The sequence below is a fragment of the Dendrobates tinctorius genome, unplaced genomic scaffold (assembly GCF_039654945.1).
Source record: "Dendrobates tinctorius isolate UK_male_01 unplaced genomic scaffold, ASM3965494v1 ptg000107l, whole genome shotgun sequence".
Taxonomy (NCBI): Eukaryota; Metazoa; Chordata; class Amphibia; order Anura; family Dendrobatidae; genus Dendrobates; species Dendrobates tinctorius.
In genome coordinates, this window is record NW_027361775.1 from 43,163,244 (window position 1) to 43,183,150 (window position 19,907).

Genomic DNA, 19,907 nt, shown 5'->3' on the forward strand with positions numbered 1-19,907 from the left:
GGGCATTAGATACATGTGGCTCTGATGGTTCTATCGCATGATGGGGATCACATATGTGGCTGTGCAGGCTGTATTACACATGATGAGGATTATATAGACTGCTCTGTGTGCTGTATCGTACATGATGCATTAGATACATGACTCTGCTGTGTCAGTGTAAGCCTCCTTCATATGTTTATAACACAAGGATGTCTGAATGAGGCTTACACTGACATGAGAGAGCTCTGTCAGTGTTCAGAGCACAGCAGCAGCCACTCAAGTCTATGGGTCCGTGATAAAAATCAAACCGCACTCACACGACAGACTGGAAAAGATAGACTTTTTTTTTTTTTTTAATTTTCCACATTCAAAAAAATCTGATCACACTCTGATCAAACTCTTATCAGAGTCTGATCAGAGTGTGATTAGCATAATCAGACCAATTTTCTCAAATGACCCTATCCATAAATTACATAAACGGTGCGGCAGTATACTGCGATGAATGAATACATGAATTCCAGTATTGCTACAAACGTTAAAAACATCATTGTTTTTTGATCAATGAGCACAAAAGCCATCAGACCACATCAAGGTGACCTTTTATTATGGATGGTCCCTATCACTAATGTCTTACCTCTCCATGTGCCAAACCAGCCTCATGTGAATGGGGAGTGAAAAGGATACCAGGCGTAGCTCGCAATTAAACCCTTGTGTGAGAAATATGGGTGGATAAGGGTGCTGAGCCCTGGAGGGGCCACACCCCCATATGTACCATACTACACACACAAAAAAAAAAAAATAGTGCCTGCACATATTTAGTATTAAATAATGTGCATGGTATGTTTTACTTTTTTCCTCGCCTACGACTGACAAGTCTAATACCCTACAATGCATAAGCATTGCGGAGCAGTGACTAAACAAGTGAAAGTTCATGTGTGAGACATAAGTAAAAACAGTTTTTAAAAAAGTCAGATTTAATTTTTTTCATATATTAACATTGTAAGAAAGTACTAAATAAAGAGAAAATAGTTTTGCAAGTAAAAACACTGTTTTTTTTATCAAAACAAAACTAAACGAAAAAAGAAAAAAGTACACATAACTGGTATCACAACATCCGACATGACCAGATCTTTAAAACTATTATATTTTTTAACCTGTTTTGTGAACACCATTAAAAAAAAAACACAACAAAAGAAATCATGTATATAAAAAAAAAAAAACATCGCTAAAAGAGTCATCTTGTCCTGCAGAAAACAAGCCATTATATAAATCTTACTGCACGGTTAGTTTATATTCCTACGGTCAGTGAACGCTGCACGCATCTGCAACGTCCACCCCGCAGTGTCCAGCTGTTACAGCCTAGCGGATGGGATTTCAAGAAATCCCATGCCCACTATGCGTGCACTGGCGTCTGCGGCTTCCCTGCATAGACGCACATGCGGAGCGTCTTTCCAGACCGCAGCATGTCTATTTATCTTGACGAGATACAAGTCTCCGCAAGAAAAATATCACTAGTGCAATGTGTTTGATGCGGTGATTCCGCACGGTTCAATGAACAAGAGGATTCACTTGCGTTCAAAAGCCGGCAGTGCTTTGGATGCAGCGGACATGTGCTGTGTTCACAGCGCTGCCGGTTACTGACCGTGTGGATGTAGCCTTAATGACATGAACAAAAATAATAAACATTTATGAATTTCGTGGTCCGAAATGGTACGAATAAGACTCTGGTGTCACTGTAATTGTACCGACCTGAAGAATAAAATCATCCTTTCATGTTTACTGCACAGTGAATAGCGAAAAATGGCGTAAAAAAATAAGACCGTTCTGGAATTGCTGTTTATTTGTTTATTCTGCTTCTCAAAAGTTGAAATGAAAAGTGATTAACCCCTTTCTGACATCAGATGTACTATCCCGTCCATGGGACCCGGGCCCCTATGCCCATGGACGGGATAGTACGTCTAGCGGTACCAACTGCGCTCACGGGGGGAGCGCAGCTGATCGCGGCCGGGTGTCAGCTGATTATCACAGCTGACACCCGGCACTATGTGTCAGGGGCGGTCACGGACCGCCCCCGACACAACCCCTTGCACACCGCGATCAAACACGATCGCGGTGTACCGGGGGTTAAAGGGAAGCATCGGCAAGGAGGGGGCTCCCTCCGTGCTTCCCTGAGCCCCCCCACAGCAGCGCAATGTGCAGCGCTGCTGCGGGGGTCTCCTTCCCTGCAGGTCCCTGGATCCAAGATGGCGACGGGGACCTTCGGGGGCCTGCAGGGAGCTGGCTTCCTCAGTGCCTGCAAAGCGCAGGCAAGGAGGAAGCTTGTGTAGTGCCTGTGACAGATAGCTGATCTGTCACAGTGATCTGTGATGTGACAGATCAGCTATGTCCCCTCGGGACAATGTAATAAAAAAAAAAGTGTAAAAATAATTTTTTAAAAATCACTAAATAAATTTTTAAAAAAATTCCCTAATAAATTCATTTTTTGGAAATAAAAAAAAAAAAACTATAAAAGTGCACATATTTGGTATCGCCGCGTCCTTAACGACCCGCCCTATGAAACTGTCCCATTAGTTAACCTCTTTAGCGAACCCCTTAAAAAATAAAAAACGAAGCAAAAAATAATGATTTATTATCATACCGCCGAACAAAAAGTGCAATAACGCGCGATCAAAAAGACGCATATAAATATCCATGGTACCGCTGAAAACGTCATCTTGTCTCGCAAAAAACGAGCCGCGATACAGCGTCATTAGCAAAAAAATAAAAAAGTTACAGCTCGCAGAATAAAGCAATGCAAAAATTATTTTTTATATAAAATTGTCTTCATTGCATAAAAGCGACAAAACATAAATGACATAAATGAGGGATCGTTGTAACCGTACTGACCCGAAGAATAAAACTGCCTTATCAATTTTACTGCACGCGGAACGGTGTAAATGCACCCCCCGAAAAGAAATTCTTGAAATGCTGGTTTTTGTTCATTCTGCGTCCCAAAAATCGGAATAAAAAGCGATCAAAAAATGTCACGCGCCTGAAAATGGTACCAATAAAAACGTCAACTCGTCCCACAAAAAATAAGACCTCACATGACTCTGTGGGTCAAAATACGGAAAAATTATGGGTCTCAAAATGTGGTGATGCAAAAACTATTATTACAATGAAAAGCGTCTTTTAGCGTGCGACAGCTGCCAAAAATAAAAACCCGCCATAAATAGTAAATAAAACCCCCCGTTATCACCCCCTTAGTTAGGGAAAAATAATAAAATTAAAAAAAAAAAATGTATTTATTTCCATTTTCCCGTTAGGGTTAGGGTTGGAGTTAGAATTGAGTGGTTTCCACTGTTTGGGCACATCAGGTGCTCTCCAAACGCAACATGGCGCCTGATCTCAATTCCAGCCAATTCTGCGTTGAAAAAGTCAAATGGTGCTCCTTCCCTTCCAACCTCTGCTATGCGCCCAAACAGTGGTTTACCCCCACATATGGGGGATCAGCCTACTCAGGACAAATTGCAAAACAACTTTTGGGGTCCAATTTCTCCTGTTATCCTTAGGAAAATAAAAAAAAATTGTGGGCAAAAATATCATTTTTGTGGAAAAAAATATGATTTTTTTATTTTCACGCCCGGACGTTATAAACTTCTGTGAAGCACTTGGGGGTTCAAAGTGCTCACCACACATCTAGATAAGTTCCGGGGGGGTTTAGTTTCCAAAATGGGGTCACTAGTGGGTAGTTTCAACAGTTTAGGCACATCAGAGGCTCTCCAAACGCGACATGACACCCTCAAACCATTCCATCAAAGTCTGCATTCCAAAACGTCACTACTTCCCTTCCGAGCCCCGACGTGTGCCTATACAGTAGTTTTCTCCCACATATGGGGTATCAGGGTACTCAGGACAAATTGGACAACAACTTTTGGGGTCCAATTTCTCCTGTTACCCTTGGGAAAATAAAGAAATTGGGAACTAAAAGATCATGTTTGTGGAAAAAATATGATTTTTTTTATTTTCATGCCTGGGCGTTATAAGCTTCTATGAAGCACTGGGGGGGGGGGTTCAAAGTGCTCACCACACATCTAGATAAGTTCCTTAGGGGGTCTAGTTTCCAAAATGGTGTCATTTGTGGGGGGTTTCCACTGTTTTGGTACATTAGGGGCTTTGTAAACGCGACATGGTGTCCGATCTCAATTCCAGCCAAAAAAGTCAAATGGCGCTGCTTCCCTTCTGAGCTCTGCCATGCGCCCAAATAGTCGTTTACACCCACATATGGGGTATCGACATACTCAGGACAAATTGCACAATAACTTTTGCGGACCTGTTACCCTTGGAAAAATAAAAATTGAGGGTGAAAAGATTATTTTTGTGGAAAAAATATGATTTTTTTAGTTGTACGGCTGTACGTTATAAACTTCTGTGAAGCCCTTGTGAGTTCAAAGTTATCACCACATATCTAGATAAGTTCCTTGGGGGGTCTAGTTTCCAAAATGGGGTCACTTATGGGGGGTTTCCACTGTTCAGGTACAGCAGGGGCTCTCCAAACATGACATGGCGACTGATCTGAATTCCAGCCAATTTTGCATTGAAACAGTTGCCATGCGCCGAAACAGTGGTTCCCCCCCACATATAAGGTATCAGCGTACTCAGGACAAATTGCACAATAACTTTTTCAGTCTAATTTCTCCTGTTACCCTTGGTAAAATAAAAAAAATTGGACCTGAAGTAATTTTTTTTGTGAAAAAAAAAGTTAAATGTTCATTTTTTTTTAAACATTCAAAAAATTCCTGTGAAGCACCTGAAGGGTTAATAAACTTCTTGAATGTGGTTTTGAGCACCTTGAGGGGTGCAGTTTTTAGAATGGTGTCACTTTTGTGGATTTTTTATCATAGACCCCTCAAAGTGACTTCAAATGTGATGTGGTCCCTAAAAATAAAATGGTGTTGCAAAAATGAGAAATCACTGGTCAAATTTTAACCCTTATAACTTCCTAACAAAATAAAATTTTGGTTCCAAAATTGTGCTGATGTAAAGTAAACATGTGGGAAATGTTACTAATTAAGTTTTTTGTGTGCCATATCTCTGTGATTTAAGGGCATTAAAATTCAAAGTTGGAAAATTGCGAAATTTTCAAAATTTTCGCCTAATTTCCGTTTTTTTCACAAATAAACGCAAGTTATTTGAATGAAATTTTATCACTAACGTGAAGTACAATATGTCACGAGAAAACATTGTCAGAATCACCAGGATCCATGGAAGCGTTTCAGAGTTATTACCTCATAAAGGGAAAGTGGTCAGAATTGTAAAAATTGGCCCGGTCATGAACGTGCAAACCACCCTTGGGGGTAAAGGGGTTAAAAATGTTATGTAGTCCCAAACTGCACCAATAAAACTTCAACTCATCCTAGAAAATTGAAGTCCCTACTCAGATCAACGATCTGTCAACAGAAAAAATAGAGATTTTCTATGTGATTAGTAGCTGAAAGTTTCTGGAAAAACAACAACTCCAAACAAACCAGTCCAGTAAAATCCACTCTCAGAGTCAAATGGCCCTTCTGAGTCCCACAGTGCCATAACCACAGTTACCATAAATATGTATAGCATTGCAGCAGGTGGGAGAAGCCATTTCAATGGCTTTTACAGGTCTAATCATTAATGACCTATCTGTCTGATTGGTGATCAGTATGAGATTGGTGGTGACCTTGGCACACCCACCGATCAGCAGCCCGTACTTTACTTAGTGGCCACAGACACATACATGCTGCACTTTATCTCCCTTTGAAGTGAATGTGCTGCTGTATTCGGCAACCAAGCACTGTACAGCGCTGCTGTGTTAGGCCGGAGTCACACTAACCTGCGCAAAATACGGTCAGTATTTTACATGCGTAATACGGATGACAGACCCCTAAACAGTGCTCCGTATGTCATCCGTAATCAAGGTGCGGTCGCTTATTTTGCGCATGTCAGCATCCGTATGCAATCCGTATGGCATCCGTATGGCGAGATTTTCTCGCAGGCTTGCAAAATGGACATATAATGGAGCCCTATGACTTTATATCAGAAACCAAAGAATAGATATAGACACATAGAATGCATATATATATATATATATATATATATATATATCTCCTTTCTCTTCTTTATTAAAACTGTCAGTGTGAGTTTACTGTATAGTGCACTGAATTGCCGGCTTTGCTAAAAGACACCGGGTGCGTATTTCTCGCAAGTCACATGTGTGGTCCATGTGTAATCCGTATTTTTTGCACACCCATAGACTTGCATTGGTGTATTACGGCCGTAGTACGCTGACAATCGCAGCATGCTGCGAGTGGCACGGACCGTAGAATACGGATGAGAAATATACGGCTGGTGCGAGGGACCCCATAGAGAATCATTGGTCCGTGTCTAATGCGTGCTTTTAGCGCCTCTCACTCGGCCGTATTCCTCGCCAGTGTGACCCCGGCCTCATTCTGGTACCTCACCTAGTTCTGATCACTGCCGGAGCAGTTTTCAGCTGATTATGGGAGTGTCGGACACCTACCAGTTTTATATTGAGATGAGTCCATCGACTGTTAGAGTCTGAATTCCTCACTTAACAATTTATGGGCACATGTCTCCAGAAGGACAAGCTGAGCACTATAATGGCATAATTTTAGACCACATTCACACTTTCAGTATTTGGTCAGTATTTTACCTCAGTATTTATAAGCCAAAATCAGGAGTGGAACAATCAGTGGAAAAGTATAATAGAAACATGTTTATTTATCACCCACTCATGGATTTGGCTTACAAATACTGAGGTAAATTACTGACCAAATACTGAATGTGTGCACATGGCCTTTCTCTGCGACATCCTCTACACACTAATTTCTGGGAAGACATCAGTGGGGTCAACTACTACTATAGTCACTACACCCAAAGATTATTTCCCTGAGGCCGGAGTCACACTACAGCGAGATACGGCCGAGTCTCGCAGGTTAAAACCAAGCTCTGGCACCGGCACTCCGGAGCGCAGCGTGCAGCTCCATGTATTGCTGTGCGGCTGCACGCTCCGCTCCAGAGTGCCGGCGCCAGAGCTTGGTTTTAACCTGCGAGACTCGGCCGTATCTCGCTGTGTGTGATCCCGGCCTGAGTGTAATTTGCAAAATATAGTCACTTTTGGGGGATTTATGCTGCTTTGACAGCTTAAGGGCTCTGCCAATGGTGCCCAGATTTTGCTCCATAAAACTTTGTGCTCAAAAGGCAAATGGCGCTTGTTCTCTTCTGAGCCCTGCAGTGTTGTCGGACAGAAGTGTATGACCACAGATAGGGTATTACCGTACTTGGGAGAAATGGTGTAATAATTTACACCGCACTATTTCTCTTATTAGCTACGATAAACATGGAACATTTTGCTTGAAATCTACTTATTATTGTTACAGATGTAATTTTTCATTTTCACACATCCTAATGATATAGAAATCAGTGCAACATTTGTGGGATAAAAATGCCAATTACACCCCAAGGGGTGTAGCTTCCAAAATTGGGTTACTTGTGGGTTTTCTGCTGTTCTGGCACCTCAGGGGCTCTGCAAGTCGCACCCGCAAGCTAATAAATATGTTCTCAAAAAGCCTTCCTTAAGAAACGACAGAATTGATATACACACATAGAATACATATATATATATATACATTCTATGTGTATATATCAATTCTTTCATTTGTGTTTGAAAACCTGTCATTGGGCTCCATTATATGTCCATTTTGCAAGCCTGCGAGAAATTCTCGGCATACGGATGCTTACATGGGAAAAATACGCGACCACACCCTGACAACGGTTGGCATACGGATCACTATTTAGGGACCATTTATGCGTATTATGGCCGTACAATACGGTCCGTATTTTTCTACGTTGTGTTTGACGTCTAACAGTCCACGTTTTAGTCTATTGATAGAGTGGGGAAAGAGACATCACATTGTTTTTGTCCTATTGTTAAAGAGCGTTTATCATTTTAGCATTCTAGTCGCACAACAAGTTTATGCTGACAGTAGGCATTATGGAGCAAAGTATGTCATAAACGGAATCTATTAATAAGATTAATTACCACCCACCCCTCAAACGTGCTATATATTAATGCTCTGCCACTCAAGGTTGTTTCCATGCCTAGCACCAGGCTCTTAAGGGTGATAGCTCAATATCTGAATTACTTGTATAGCGCCTGACGTCACACAGACGATGAGCTATAATGGCAGGCAGAGGCGCAGGAATTATGCCACGCTGGTGCCTGGGTACAACTATGCCACGCTGAGGCCTGGGTACAACTATGTCACGCTGAGGAGTGGCTACAATCATGCCACGCTGATGCCTAGTTACAACTATGCCATCTGAGGCCTGGCTGCAACTATGCTACTCTGACACCTGGCTACATCTATGTCACATTGACACCTGGCTACTACAGTGGCACGCTGACACCTGGCTACTACAGTGGCACGCTGACACATGGTCTCCCAATAGTAGCATTCTTATGTGTTTCATCTTACAATACTGCCTTGTATCCCAGCAGTTGGGTCATGCTATAGTGCATTTCTGGCACGTATCCCACAAATATACCATAGTAAGTGGGCTTTCACTGGAGAATTTCTTTGTATAAATGAGCTTTGGAGTCAATCAACCTGCTTTGTTTCTTCTAATGTGATAGTCTGGTTATGTCAGATACTTATTCTCAGTTAAAAAGCTGCTTGCACAATATTTTTTTCTCTTATTTTCACATTCTTGGGGCTGTCAGAATCTTTCTAAATGAAGACAGGCACTCACAGAAACTTGTGAGGTTTTGCAGTTTTGTTCATAATCCAGATGGGAGATATTTTTTAACAAGATTTCAGAATGAATAATCACCGTAATGTCAAATTAAAAAGCTGGCACCATGTTTCTGCTCCTCTGGTTATTTAGATTGACAAATTGCTGCCACCTTGTGGTCAAAGTGCAGAATGCATGTCTAGTAGCTTTTTTTTTTTTTTTATTGCCACATAGTACATGTGTAATGATGCTAATAATCCGGTACATCTGATGTATTTATTTCTTTTATTTCTTGCAGAATTGATCATTGGAACAATGAAAAGGAACGTGTTGTTCTGTTAACAGCTAATAACCTATTTATCTGCAAGTATGACTTCATCATGTTGTGCTGCCAGCAAATCCAAAAGGTTCCTCTAAACTTCGTAGACCGAATATGTTGCGGTCCATTCATATTTCCACAGAAGTCCTTGGACAAGTAAGTGGGCAGTTTTTATAACACAGCTAAGATATGGGACGCACGTGGGCCTTCCGTATGCTGCATAGTGGCAGTGGGTTCTCATTAAGTATACTGGTATTTGTAGTTTCCCCCTGAGAAGGCCTGTAGTCTGTTAGCAATTTTCTTAATGGCTTTTATAGAAATGTGGAGAGTGTATGTCGCTCAAAAAGCCATAATATATAGGTGCATTGTGCACCTGACAGATAAAATGCAACTTTTATTCTGCCTGCATTATAGAGCAGGACCAGAACAACAAGTGCTACATGCTGTGTAATTGCAGAGCCGGATTAACACTGAGAGATGGAAGCAGCTGTGTTTGTTTACTGGCAACAGATGTAAATCTGGAACCAAAGTATCGGAATTGAATCATTTCACATTTATGCAATTAATCAATAGTGCAAGCAAAGATGAAAAACTGTTGAGAGGATGTCTGTCCTCTACGATTTCTTATATTAAAAAGGTAACCTCAAGGGAAGATGACGAGATGGAACAGCGACTTAAAGACTCCGAAGCAGCATATATATCTAGCCAGACTAATGAGAATAGAGTGGTATGGATGACTTCCCATAGGCTAGATACTCAATACATGGACACCAAGTCTAAGCGCAAATTATTTTTTACTTGGCAATCCTATTTTGAACTAGGGAATCAGGTAGGTAAATTTTTGGCTTTCCTAGTGCGTCAACATAACACATCCAACACTATACTCCAGATCCGGACATTGGATAGTTCAATAGTGACCTCAACTGAAGATATACTTCATTGTTTTTATGAGTATTCTAGAACATTATATAATTCAACGAGTGGTCTTGATACTCCACAATAACTGAATTATCTATGAGATATAGAATGCCCCACACTGGATACTACCCAGCGGGCTTTTTTGGACACTGACTTTACTATAGAGGAAATTAAAAATGCTATGATGGCTATGGCCCCTGGGAAGGCTCCTGGACCAGATGGGTTCCCTGTTGAAATGTACAGAAAATATCAAGATATTCTGGCACCACTTCTTCTAAAGGTATTTCAAGGGATCTGGAAGGGGGAATACTTACCTGACTCCTTTTATGAGGCAAACATTATTATACTTAAGAAAGAAGGGAAGGACCTCCTTGATCTCCCGACGTTGCCGTGGGTAATCTCCTGCTGCACGGAGGTCAGCGGCGATGCAGCCGGGAGATGACCGGCGCTAGACTGAGACCAGTCAGCAACAGGAGCAGTCCGCCCGCGAATTGCTGCGGGATTTGAACCACGCTTTTCTGATTGGTCGCGCCCAGCGTCCAATCAGCGATATTGGCGCGGAATTTAACCCTCACTCACAGTGTGACGTAGTTCACTCATCTTTACTGAACAAGTTCTGTCTTAAATCTTCATAAATAAACTACATACATATTCTAGAATACCCGATGCGTTAGAATCGGGCCACCATCTAGTGGTGTATATCAGAGGCTTTGTGGGCTCATGCTGAATATAGGGGGCTATGTGGGGTTCATGGTGTAAATAAGAGGCTGTGTGGGTCTCATACTGTACATAGGGAGCTATGTAGACCTCATGCTGTATATTAACCCCTTAACCCCAGGAGCTTTTTTTGGTTTTGTGTTTTCCTTTTTTCGCTCCCCACCTTCCCAGAGCGATAACTTTTTTATTTTTCTATCAATATGGCCATGTGGGGGCTTATTTTTGCGGGATGAGTTGAACTTTTGAATGACACCATTGGTTTTACCATGTCGTGTACTAGAAAATAGGAAAAAAATTCCAAGTGCGATGAAATTGCAAAAAAAGTGCAATCCCACACTTGTTTTTTGCTTGGCTTTTTTGCTAGGTTTACTAAATGCTAAAACTGACCTGCCATTATGATTCTTCAGGTCATTACTAGTTCATAGACACCAAACATGTCTAGGTTCTTTTTTATCTAGGTGGTAAAAAAAATTCTAAACTTTGCTAAAAAAAAAAAATTGCGTCATTTTCTGATACCCGTAGCGTCTCGATGTTTCATGATCTCGGGTTGGGTGAGGGCTTACTTTTTGCATGCTGGGCTAATGTTTTTAATTATACCATTTTTGTGCAGATAAAATCTTTTGATCGCCCGTTATTGCATTTTAATGTAATGTCGCGGCGACCCCCAAAAAAACGTAATTCTGGCATTCTGACTTTTTTTCTCACTACGCCGTTCAACGATCAGGTTATTCCTTTTTTTAGTTGATAGATGGGGCAATTCTGAACGCGGCGATACCTAATATGTGTATGCTTGATTTTATTTTTATTGTTTTATATTGAATGGGGTGAAAGGGGGCAAATTCTCTGTGAGCAGTTTACAGAGTCTATTCACCTCATAGTAAAATGTTAGGATTAAGGAATCTAGCCTAATTTTTAACCTGTAAGATGCACCCATGTATGGTGAATGTTAGCACTGTGGCTTTCCCAATTATTGAAAGAAATATGCAGTGACATATCTTTCCTACTGCCTAACACTGATCAGTCTGACCGGTGCAGGGTAGGAAAAGAAGCTATAACGATCTGCATTTCACCTGTCTGAAAGGAATTTCAAAATGTGGTAGTTTATAGTATTGATTACAGTGTGCTCAAAGTATAGCGAGTGGTGACTGTCACCGCTCCCTGCACCATCCCAATGACAAGAGGCGAGTGGCTGCAGGGAGGATACATATTTATTTTCTCCCTGTAGCCGCTGCTCCAGTAAGGCAGGCAGATATGATTCTCATGCTATTTAAATAGGTATATAGCATTTCCTGACATGACAGATTCCCTTTGAACCTGGGGTGCATCTTATTATAATGTATAGTGCAAACAATATGGGCTTTCACCTATAATAGGAAACCCTGGGGAAGGCTACAAGAGCACAGAACAAGAGGCAGAATCACAGAATCCTTCAATTTCCTTTCCAGTTTCTTTCTTTGTTATCTCAAATATTGTCTTAGTTAGATACCTGTAACCTGACAGTAATGGCTAATGATTTGTAGTAACATCTTGCAGCCTTCCTCTTTAACATCACATATTTTCTCTCCATGGCTCACATTCATTCTGTCACACATTGTTACAGATTTATTATTTTCATTACCATTATTTGTGTAGTTTTTAGTGACTCATTGAGAGTGCGTTGATGCGATGATGGATGCCAAACCCAGGAGAAGCAGTAATATAGCCCTGATCCGAAGATCTATCTGATGAAAATGTACATCGTAGAGTGAGACCTAGAAACCGACCATGACACACATTTTCGTCATAGGTCAGGAAGGTGATAATAAGTTATCCCTACCTGTGACAATTATGGCGTTACTAAATACATGCCAGAAATGTCTCTGTGGCTGGAGTTTTAATTTCTCGCGTTCCTAATTTTGGAGAATAAATTGTTTTACATGTCTTTTCTTACTGGAGCTTATTGGATTAATGTTAGCTGCTCTGTTTAAAAGCCCCCTGTAACTGACTCGCATGCAGGCTACTCTTCCATCATGTCTCCTCTTTGGAGTGCCCAAGCTGTCCAACTTTTTTATAATAGTTCCTGTGGATATGCTGCTATCGTCTCAGATGGTTTCAGGGGACCAAAGATGATAGTGTGTGAAGGGGCATGCAGAGAACAACAGTGCTGATCTGCACCATGTATAACACATTGCTGAATATTTACGTAAAAGTGAGATTTTATCTTAGAAGAATATATTTGTACAGAATTATTGGGTGACTGTTAGGCTGAGTTTAGACGGAGTTTTTGGCCCTGCGGATTTTTCCGCGCAGAATGGAAGAAATCCACAGGTCAAATGACCTGCATTTTTCCTGCGGATTTCTTCCATTTTTCCTGCGGTTTTATTGCGGTTTTCCATTGCGGTTTTCCCCCTGCGGATTTGGTGACAGGGGAGATGGAAAACCGCACAAAAGAAGTGACATGCTGCAGATTTTGTACCACAGGAAAACCGCGCGGAAAAATCCGCAGCGTCTGCACAGCGTTTTTTTTTTTCCATTGATTTTAAGGCTACTGTACATCACACTGCGGATATGCAGCGTTTCTGCGTGGTAAAATCCGCTGCGGATCCGCTGCAAATCTGCATCGTGTGCACACAGCCTAAGGCTGTCTTAGTGTCCTCAATTATTATGTAGCTAAATTAAAAATGTAATTTTTCTCATCTCAGTTGTTTATTTTCATCTGTTAAAGTGAGAATAATAAGGCTATGTGCACACGTAGTAAATTTCCCTGCTTTTTTTGTTGTTGACAAAACCGCACCTCTTGGCAGAAACCGCATGTGCGGTTTTGGTGCGGTTTTGGTGCGTTTTTGGTGCGTTTTTTTCTGCGGTTTTTCCTGCAGTTTTTTGGCAGAATTGTCTGCGGTTTTGCACTAGAAGAAATTAAATAAAGTTGGACAATACTGTACTCAAGAAAAAAAAAAGGTGATGTCATTTCCTGCTCCAACCCCCCCCAGCCTCCATTTTGCTTTTACCAATAAGGCTACGCAGACAGCTGAGGGTTAATATTTGTAGCCGTGCTATGAATATCAGCCCACAGCTGTCTGAGTAACCTTTCTGGCTCTAAAAAAAGGGGTCCCAACCCAAAAATATTTTTACGTGGGGTCCCCCTATATTTTAGGGCCAGAAAGGCTACGCAGACAGCTGCGAGCTGATATTCATAGCCTAGGAAGGGGCCATGGATTTTGGCCCCCCCCGGCTACAAATACCAGCCCGCAGCCGCCCCAGAACCGGCGCATCAAAGATGCGCCAATTCCGGCACTTAGCCCCTCTCTTCCCACTCCCGCACAGTGGCGGGATGTGGGGTAATGAAGGGGTTAATGTCACCTTTCATCGGTGACATTAAGCCCGGTTAATAATGGAGAGGCGTCAAGAAGACGCCGATCCATTATTAATCCAAAAAAGGTAATTTTGAAATAAAACAGACACCAAAAAAAAAAAATTTAATGAAATAAAAAAACACAAGTTTTTGACAAAAAATTCTTATTTTTCACTCAATCCAGCGACGCCCTCGTTCTCCTAGAAAAAAATTAAAAATAACAAACCAAATTTATACTCCCTGTTCCGTCGCAGTCCATAAACGAGGGTCCCACGACGATCTGCCATGGAGAACAGTCACATCCTGAGATGTGACCATCCTCCATGGCTGCAGAAACACACTGACAGGAGCTAAGCTCCTGCAGTGTGTTACTGCGCATGCGTGAGAGAGTTTACCGGAGTTCATTGACTCCGGTACTCTCCTTTACGGCAATGCTGCGTGGGAAAGGTCATTGCCGTAAAGCGAGGTCCCGGAGCACCCGAACACCGGAAAACTCCATGAAAAACGGCAGGAGCATCGCTATGTGGTGAGTATGTTTATGTTGTATGTTGTATGTCCTTTATTGTATGTGTATTGTATGTGTCATGTTTTTTTTAACCCTTTACTGAGCAATTGTGCACGGTCGCCGCAGGGACTACTCTCCCATCCTATAGCGATGGGAGCAGCAGTCCCATACAGCGACTGAGCACAATTGTGGGCCTACCGTCGCATGGGGACTGACGCACACAGACTGACGCACACAGACTGACGCACACAGACTGACGCACACAGACTGACGCACACAGACTGACGCACACAGACTGACGCACACAGACAAACACATACAGACAAACACATACAGACAAACACATACAGACGCACACAGACTGACGCACAGACATACATACATGCATACATACCAAATCTATGAGACGGCCCACATCGATCCCCATGCGACGGTAGCCTTCCATGACGTTATGGTGACTTCCTTCTTCTTCCCTACACTCCGCCCACGCACTTCCTCTTCCTCCCGACATCACTTCCTTCTGCTGCGTTTTTTCACCCAATTCCGCAGCAATAACCGCAGATATTTTTATCTCTGCGGTTTTGCTGCGGAATTGCGTGACTCAATGGAAGTCAATGGGTGCAGAAACGCAGCAGAACCGCACAAACAATTGACATGCTGCGGATTGTAAACCGCAGCAAAACCGCGCGGAAAAATCCGCAGCATGTGCACATGTTTTTTTTATTTTCATAGGAAATAAAGGGTTTGTAAAACGCTGCAGAATCTGCAGCGTTTCCGCAGGCCCAAAACCGCTGCGGAAACGCAGCAGAATCCGCAAAGTGTGCACATACCCTTACCAAACAGTTGAAATGTACAAAAGTACATTTCTGACATTTGAAATAATTATCAGTAACCAATATAGCTGCCTTTCTTTTCCTTTCATCCATGGAGTCTGTCAGTTTCTTAATCTGCTGACGATCCAGTTTTTGGGCAGCATCAACCACAGCCTCCCAGACAATGTTCAGTGATTTTTCCTTCACCGTAAATCACTCACTTAAGAAGGACTCTCAAGATCTCAAAAGGGTTTATGTAAGGTTAGGAAGGGGCCATGTCATTATTCTTTCATCTCCAAGGCCTTTACTCGCAACCAAGCAGTGGTGTACTTCCTCGCATGAGATGGATCATTGTCCTGCATAAACATGATGGTTTTCTTGAAAAATGTAGACTTTTTCCTGTTCCACTGCTTGAAGAAAGTGTCTTCTAAAAACTGGCAGTAGGTTTAGGAGTTGATGTTTGAGGCTCCTTCAACCCAGAAAGGTGGATGTTTGTGCCCGATACTGATCCAGCCGTGGCTTATCCATCTGGTCCATCAAGATTGACTCTCACCTCATCAATCCTTAAATCCTTTGAGAATCTTTCCTCATTTATCTTTTGGCTCTGTCTTCGCATTTCACCTTCTGTCTTGTTTAGTGGAGGTCAGGTTTCAGCATTCCTTCCCTTGGTCATGTCTGCTAGCACTGAACAACTTGTCCTTCTGGACACTCCAGTGAGAATGCAGTTCTGGAATATGACAGCACTAGAGGATAATGGGTTCCTGGTCACCTCACATTTGAGTCTTCTCAGAACTAAGGAAGTTAATGTTTGTCTTTTTTTCTCAACATGTTTTTGTATTTTCAGCAAAATTGTAGATGTTTCTGTGATCACACACCAACATCTTTCAAGCAAATTCAAGAGTGCTGCATCTCTGTAAAACTTTTTGTGACGCTAGTCACTACTCACGGACAGGCCGTGAGGCAGAAGAGTCAGACGTTCCTGGGTCAATACCAAGAGAGTTCGTAGATAACCAAGGGAAAAGACAAAGGCATAAGTCAGGTCACAGTCCAGGGTCAATAACAAGAGATAGCTGGTCAAAAGCCGAAGGAAAAGACAAAGTCAGAACACGGTCCAAAGGGTCAGGCAGCAGAAGATCAGAACTCAGAGCAACAGAATCAGGCTAACATTCGCCGAGAAACACAAACTACACCTGGCAAGGGTCAGGGGCAGATAGCTCAGTCAAGGAGCTATGCGATTACCAGAACACTGAACACCTGCAGAAAGTCCCACAAGCCCCAGACAGAGATTGGACAGCTAAGCTGTAAATCAAGGCACCATCAGCCCAGCAACGCATCATCCATGAACGCATCATTCATGTTTTCTGCTGTGTATTACCTATTGTTCCCAGCAGAGGTCAGTAAAATTCTAAAATTCATTTATGGTGTTGTGTTGTGTGTCTACAATCCATATGAGAGCTTTTAGATGCTTGCTATAGCCTCCCAGATTTATTAGAACATTTGCAATGTCCCACAAAGGTAACAGAAGAAGCATGTACATAAATTTACAGTATATACTGTATTTACCGACAGCTCAGCAAGACCGTTTCCATAGAACAGCATAGCAATCATTCACTAAGTGGCGGAGTCGTGACAGTACCCCTTCTTCTAGGGGGGCCACCGGGCCCCCAGGTTTCCCAGGAAACCTGCAATGGAAGGCCCTGACCAGACAATCGGCATTGACATCTCGAGCAGGGACCCAAGATATCTCTTCCGGTAAGTAAGCTCTCCAATGAATGAAGTATTGAAGGGAATTACAGACTTTCAAGAAATCAACAATCCTTTGAACCTCAATCTCAAAACATAGTAACATAATAATATAGTATTTAAGGTTGAAGGGAGACTTTAAGTCCATCTAGTTCAACTTATAGCCTAACATGTTGATCCAGAGAAAGGCAAAAAAACCCATGTAGCAAACAGTAAGCTTCACATTGGGGAAAAAAAATTCCTTCCCGACTCCACATACGGCAATCAGACTAGCTCCCCTATACTTGGTTTAAAAAAAGTAACCATTACTGACTACCACATTTTTTTTCTTGATTTCTTTTAGTGTTTCTTAAAGCCAGAAAGTTGCCATTTAAAATTACTTTAGTTTTGTGCCATGTCTGTGATCTGCTTTTTTTCTACTAAATTAAACAACTGAATGAACATCCTCCAAAGCCGGTGATTACATAATTTTTGCCAGGGGTTGTAGACAAAGGCAAATTAGTGATGAAATCCATGGACAAATGAGTCCACGGTCTTTCTGGAATAGGCAATGGAGTCAATTCCCCGGCCGGCCGGTTACGACAAACTTTATCATGTGCGCAAACCTCACAAGCGGATACAGAAATTTTAATGTCATTAAGCACGGTGTAAGGTTTCCGGATGTTCCATGAATCCTGTTTTGCCCTCGTCCAAGATGGAGCCTGGTACTTCGCCCTGTCCTTGGAACTTCCTGCCAGTCCTGTTATTTAAGTCCGGGTGAGGAAAAACTCCTTGCCTGAGTATTTTGTTGCTGGTGGCTTCTGAGTTTCCTCCTGACTAGCCTCTGGTGTTCCAACTGCTGCTCATTTACTCTGTGCTCTGCCTCATCACTTCCAGCTGCCTTCAGTCTTCTGCGCTGCTTCCTGATCCTGGCTGTGCTACCTATTGTCCAGACTTCTAAAGAGAGGAGCTACACACCTCTGGAACTGCTGTGCTGTGATCCATAAGACTTTGTCATTATTATCTGAGTATTTACTCCTGGAACTGTGTCTGTGCAGGCTGCGGTGCTGGAATTTAGCGGGAATTTTTGCAGCCCTGAAAGAAGTACAGAAAATCAAAAAATGTCCTATTGACCAGGGAAGAAATTTCAAAGTGTAAACATATATTCCCTTAAAAACATGAAACTTTAATATATTTGAGGTAAAAAACATCCCCCATTGCAATCAATACAAATACATATATACACATAACAATAACCTATAGCATCCTCAAGCTTTCCTGCTATCCCTTCCTGGCAGTGGAGGTTGGCACCCTAGACGATACGATTATTTGGCGCCCCCACTCAGCGGCGGCTGTCCCGACTTGCCCAGTTAAACCCTGATAGCTACACGCATATATGTATTCGTGTTGATTGCAGTAGGGGGGTGTTTTTTACCTGAAAGAAGTACACTCGGAAACCCTTCTCCTTGTTGGTCCCCATCTGCATATTTCTGGACTTCCATGAAAAGTGCCGGCTTCACTGTTTGCATATTCTTGGACTACCTCGTATAAGTGCAGGTCGCACTATTGCTGCATATAAATTCTGGACTTGCTTGTATTAGCGGTCTCGCTCCGCTAGCTTAGTTGCTGGACACTTCCGTTTGTGCTGTTTGCACTTCACTTTAATTTCAGGAATTACACTGTTAGTTTGTGTTATACTGTTTGCTTTCTAAATACAGTTTATTAGTCTCAACTTTGGTCTCAGTTTCGTTTTATCCCACGCAATCAGATTCCATAGTACCTTCATAATTATTACACACGGATGGCCACCAAAAAAGTCTACATATAGCTTTCTGTGTAGCAGTGACCCCAGGGTGACCACACAAGATAGAGTCATGAAACTCTTGCAACAGATGTAATCTGTGGTACACAAATAATTTAGATCCAGGGGTAGCAGAAGGAGCCAAAGACTGGACTTGGCAAATCTCAGCTACCAATTCTGAGGATACCATAGAAATTACTATACCATGAGGAAGAATGGAGGAGGGTTTTTCTGTAGGAGAAACTAAATCAAGGCTGCGCGACAAAGCGTCAGCCCTAACATTCTTAGACCTCGGCCTGAACGTGATGGAAAAATTAAATCTAGAAACAAATAAGGACCACCTGGCCTGTCTAGGGGTTAAATGTTTAGCAGATTCAACATAAGCTAAATTTTTATGATCAGTCACAACCGTGACCTGATGAATAGCTCACTCCAAAAAATGCCTCCATTCCTCAAATGCTAACAGCAAGCAGTTCACGATTTACAATATCATTTTTTCTCTCAGCGGATGAAAATTTCCTAGAACAAAATGCACATGGCCTAACGGTCATCAAGGTTTTAGGACCTTGAGACAAAACAGCCCCCACCCCAGTCTCTGAGGCATCCACCTCTACTATAAATGGTTTCTGAAGATCAGTTTGAATCAAAACTGGAGCAGACGTGAAGCACTCTTTTAGTCTATTAAAGGCCTCAATGGCATCTGACGACCAAACCTTTAAATCTACCTCCTTACATGTGAGATTGGTAAGAGGTTTAACGATCTGTGAAAAATTCCTAACAAATTCTCTTTTCTATAATATTTGGCAAATCCTAAAAGTAGTAGTGCTTTAATTTTGTGAGGTTGAACGCAATCAATTATAGCTTTCCCAGGATCCATCTTAAATACTTCAGCAGATATGATGAACCCCAGAAATGATATTTCCTAAACAAAGAAAGTATATTTTTCTAATTTGCGAAACAAAGAATTTTCCCTGAGTCTCTATAAATGAACATGCTCATAGTGTGAATCCAGATCAGATGAAAAAATTAACTGTCAT

General features: G+C 42.0%; 1 protein-coding gene and 1 long non-coding RNA gene across 2 annotated transcripts in view; both read left to right on the top strand.

The window, feature by feature from the left end:
* The window catches only part of TPRG1 (tumor protein p63 regulated 1), a 140,563-nt gene that overhangs the window by 51,844 nt on the left and 68,812 nt on the right, over positions 1 to 19,907 (top strand). Inside the window, exon 4 of the mRNA XM_073589412.1 lies at positions 9,044 to 9,220. Within this exon, the coding sequence (XP_073445513.1) occupies positions 9,044 to 9,220 (177 nt within the window). The remainder of the gene's footprint in view (positions 1 to 9,043; positions 9,221 to 19,907) is intronic.
* On the top strand, positions 9,234 to 18,801 carry LOC141100737 (uncharacterized). Its single transcript, XR_012234754.1, has 2 exons — positions 9,234 to 16,740; positions 16,917 to 18,801. It is a non-coding gene; the product is annotated as an uncharacterized lncRNA (long non-coding RNA).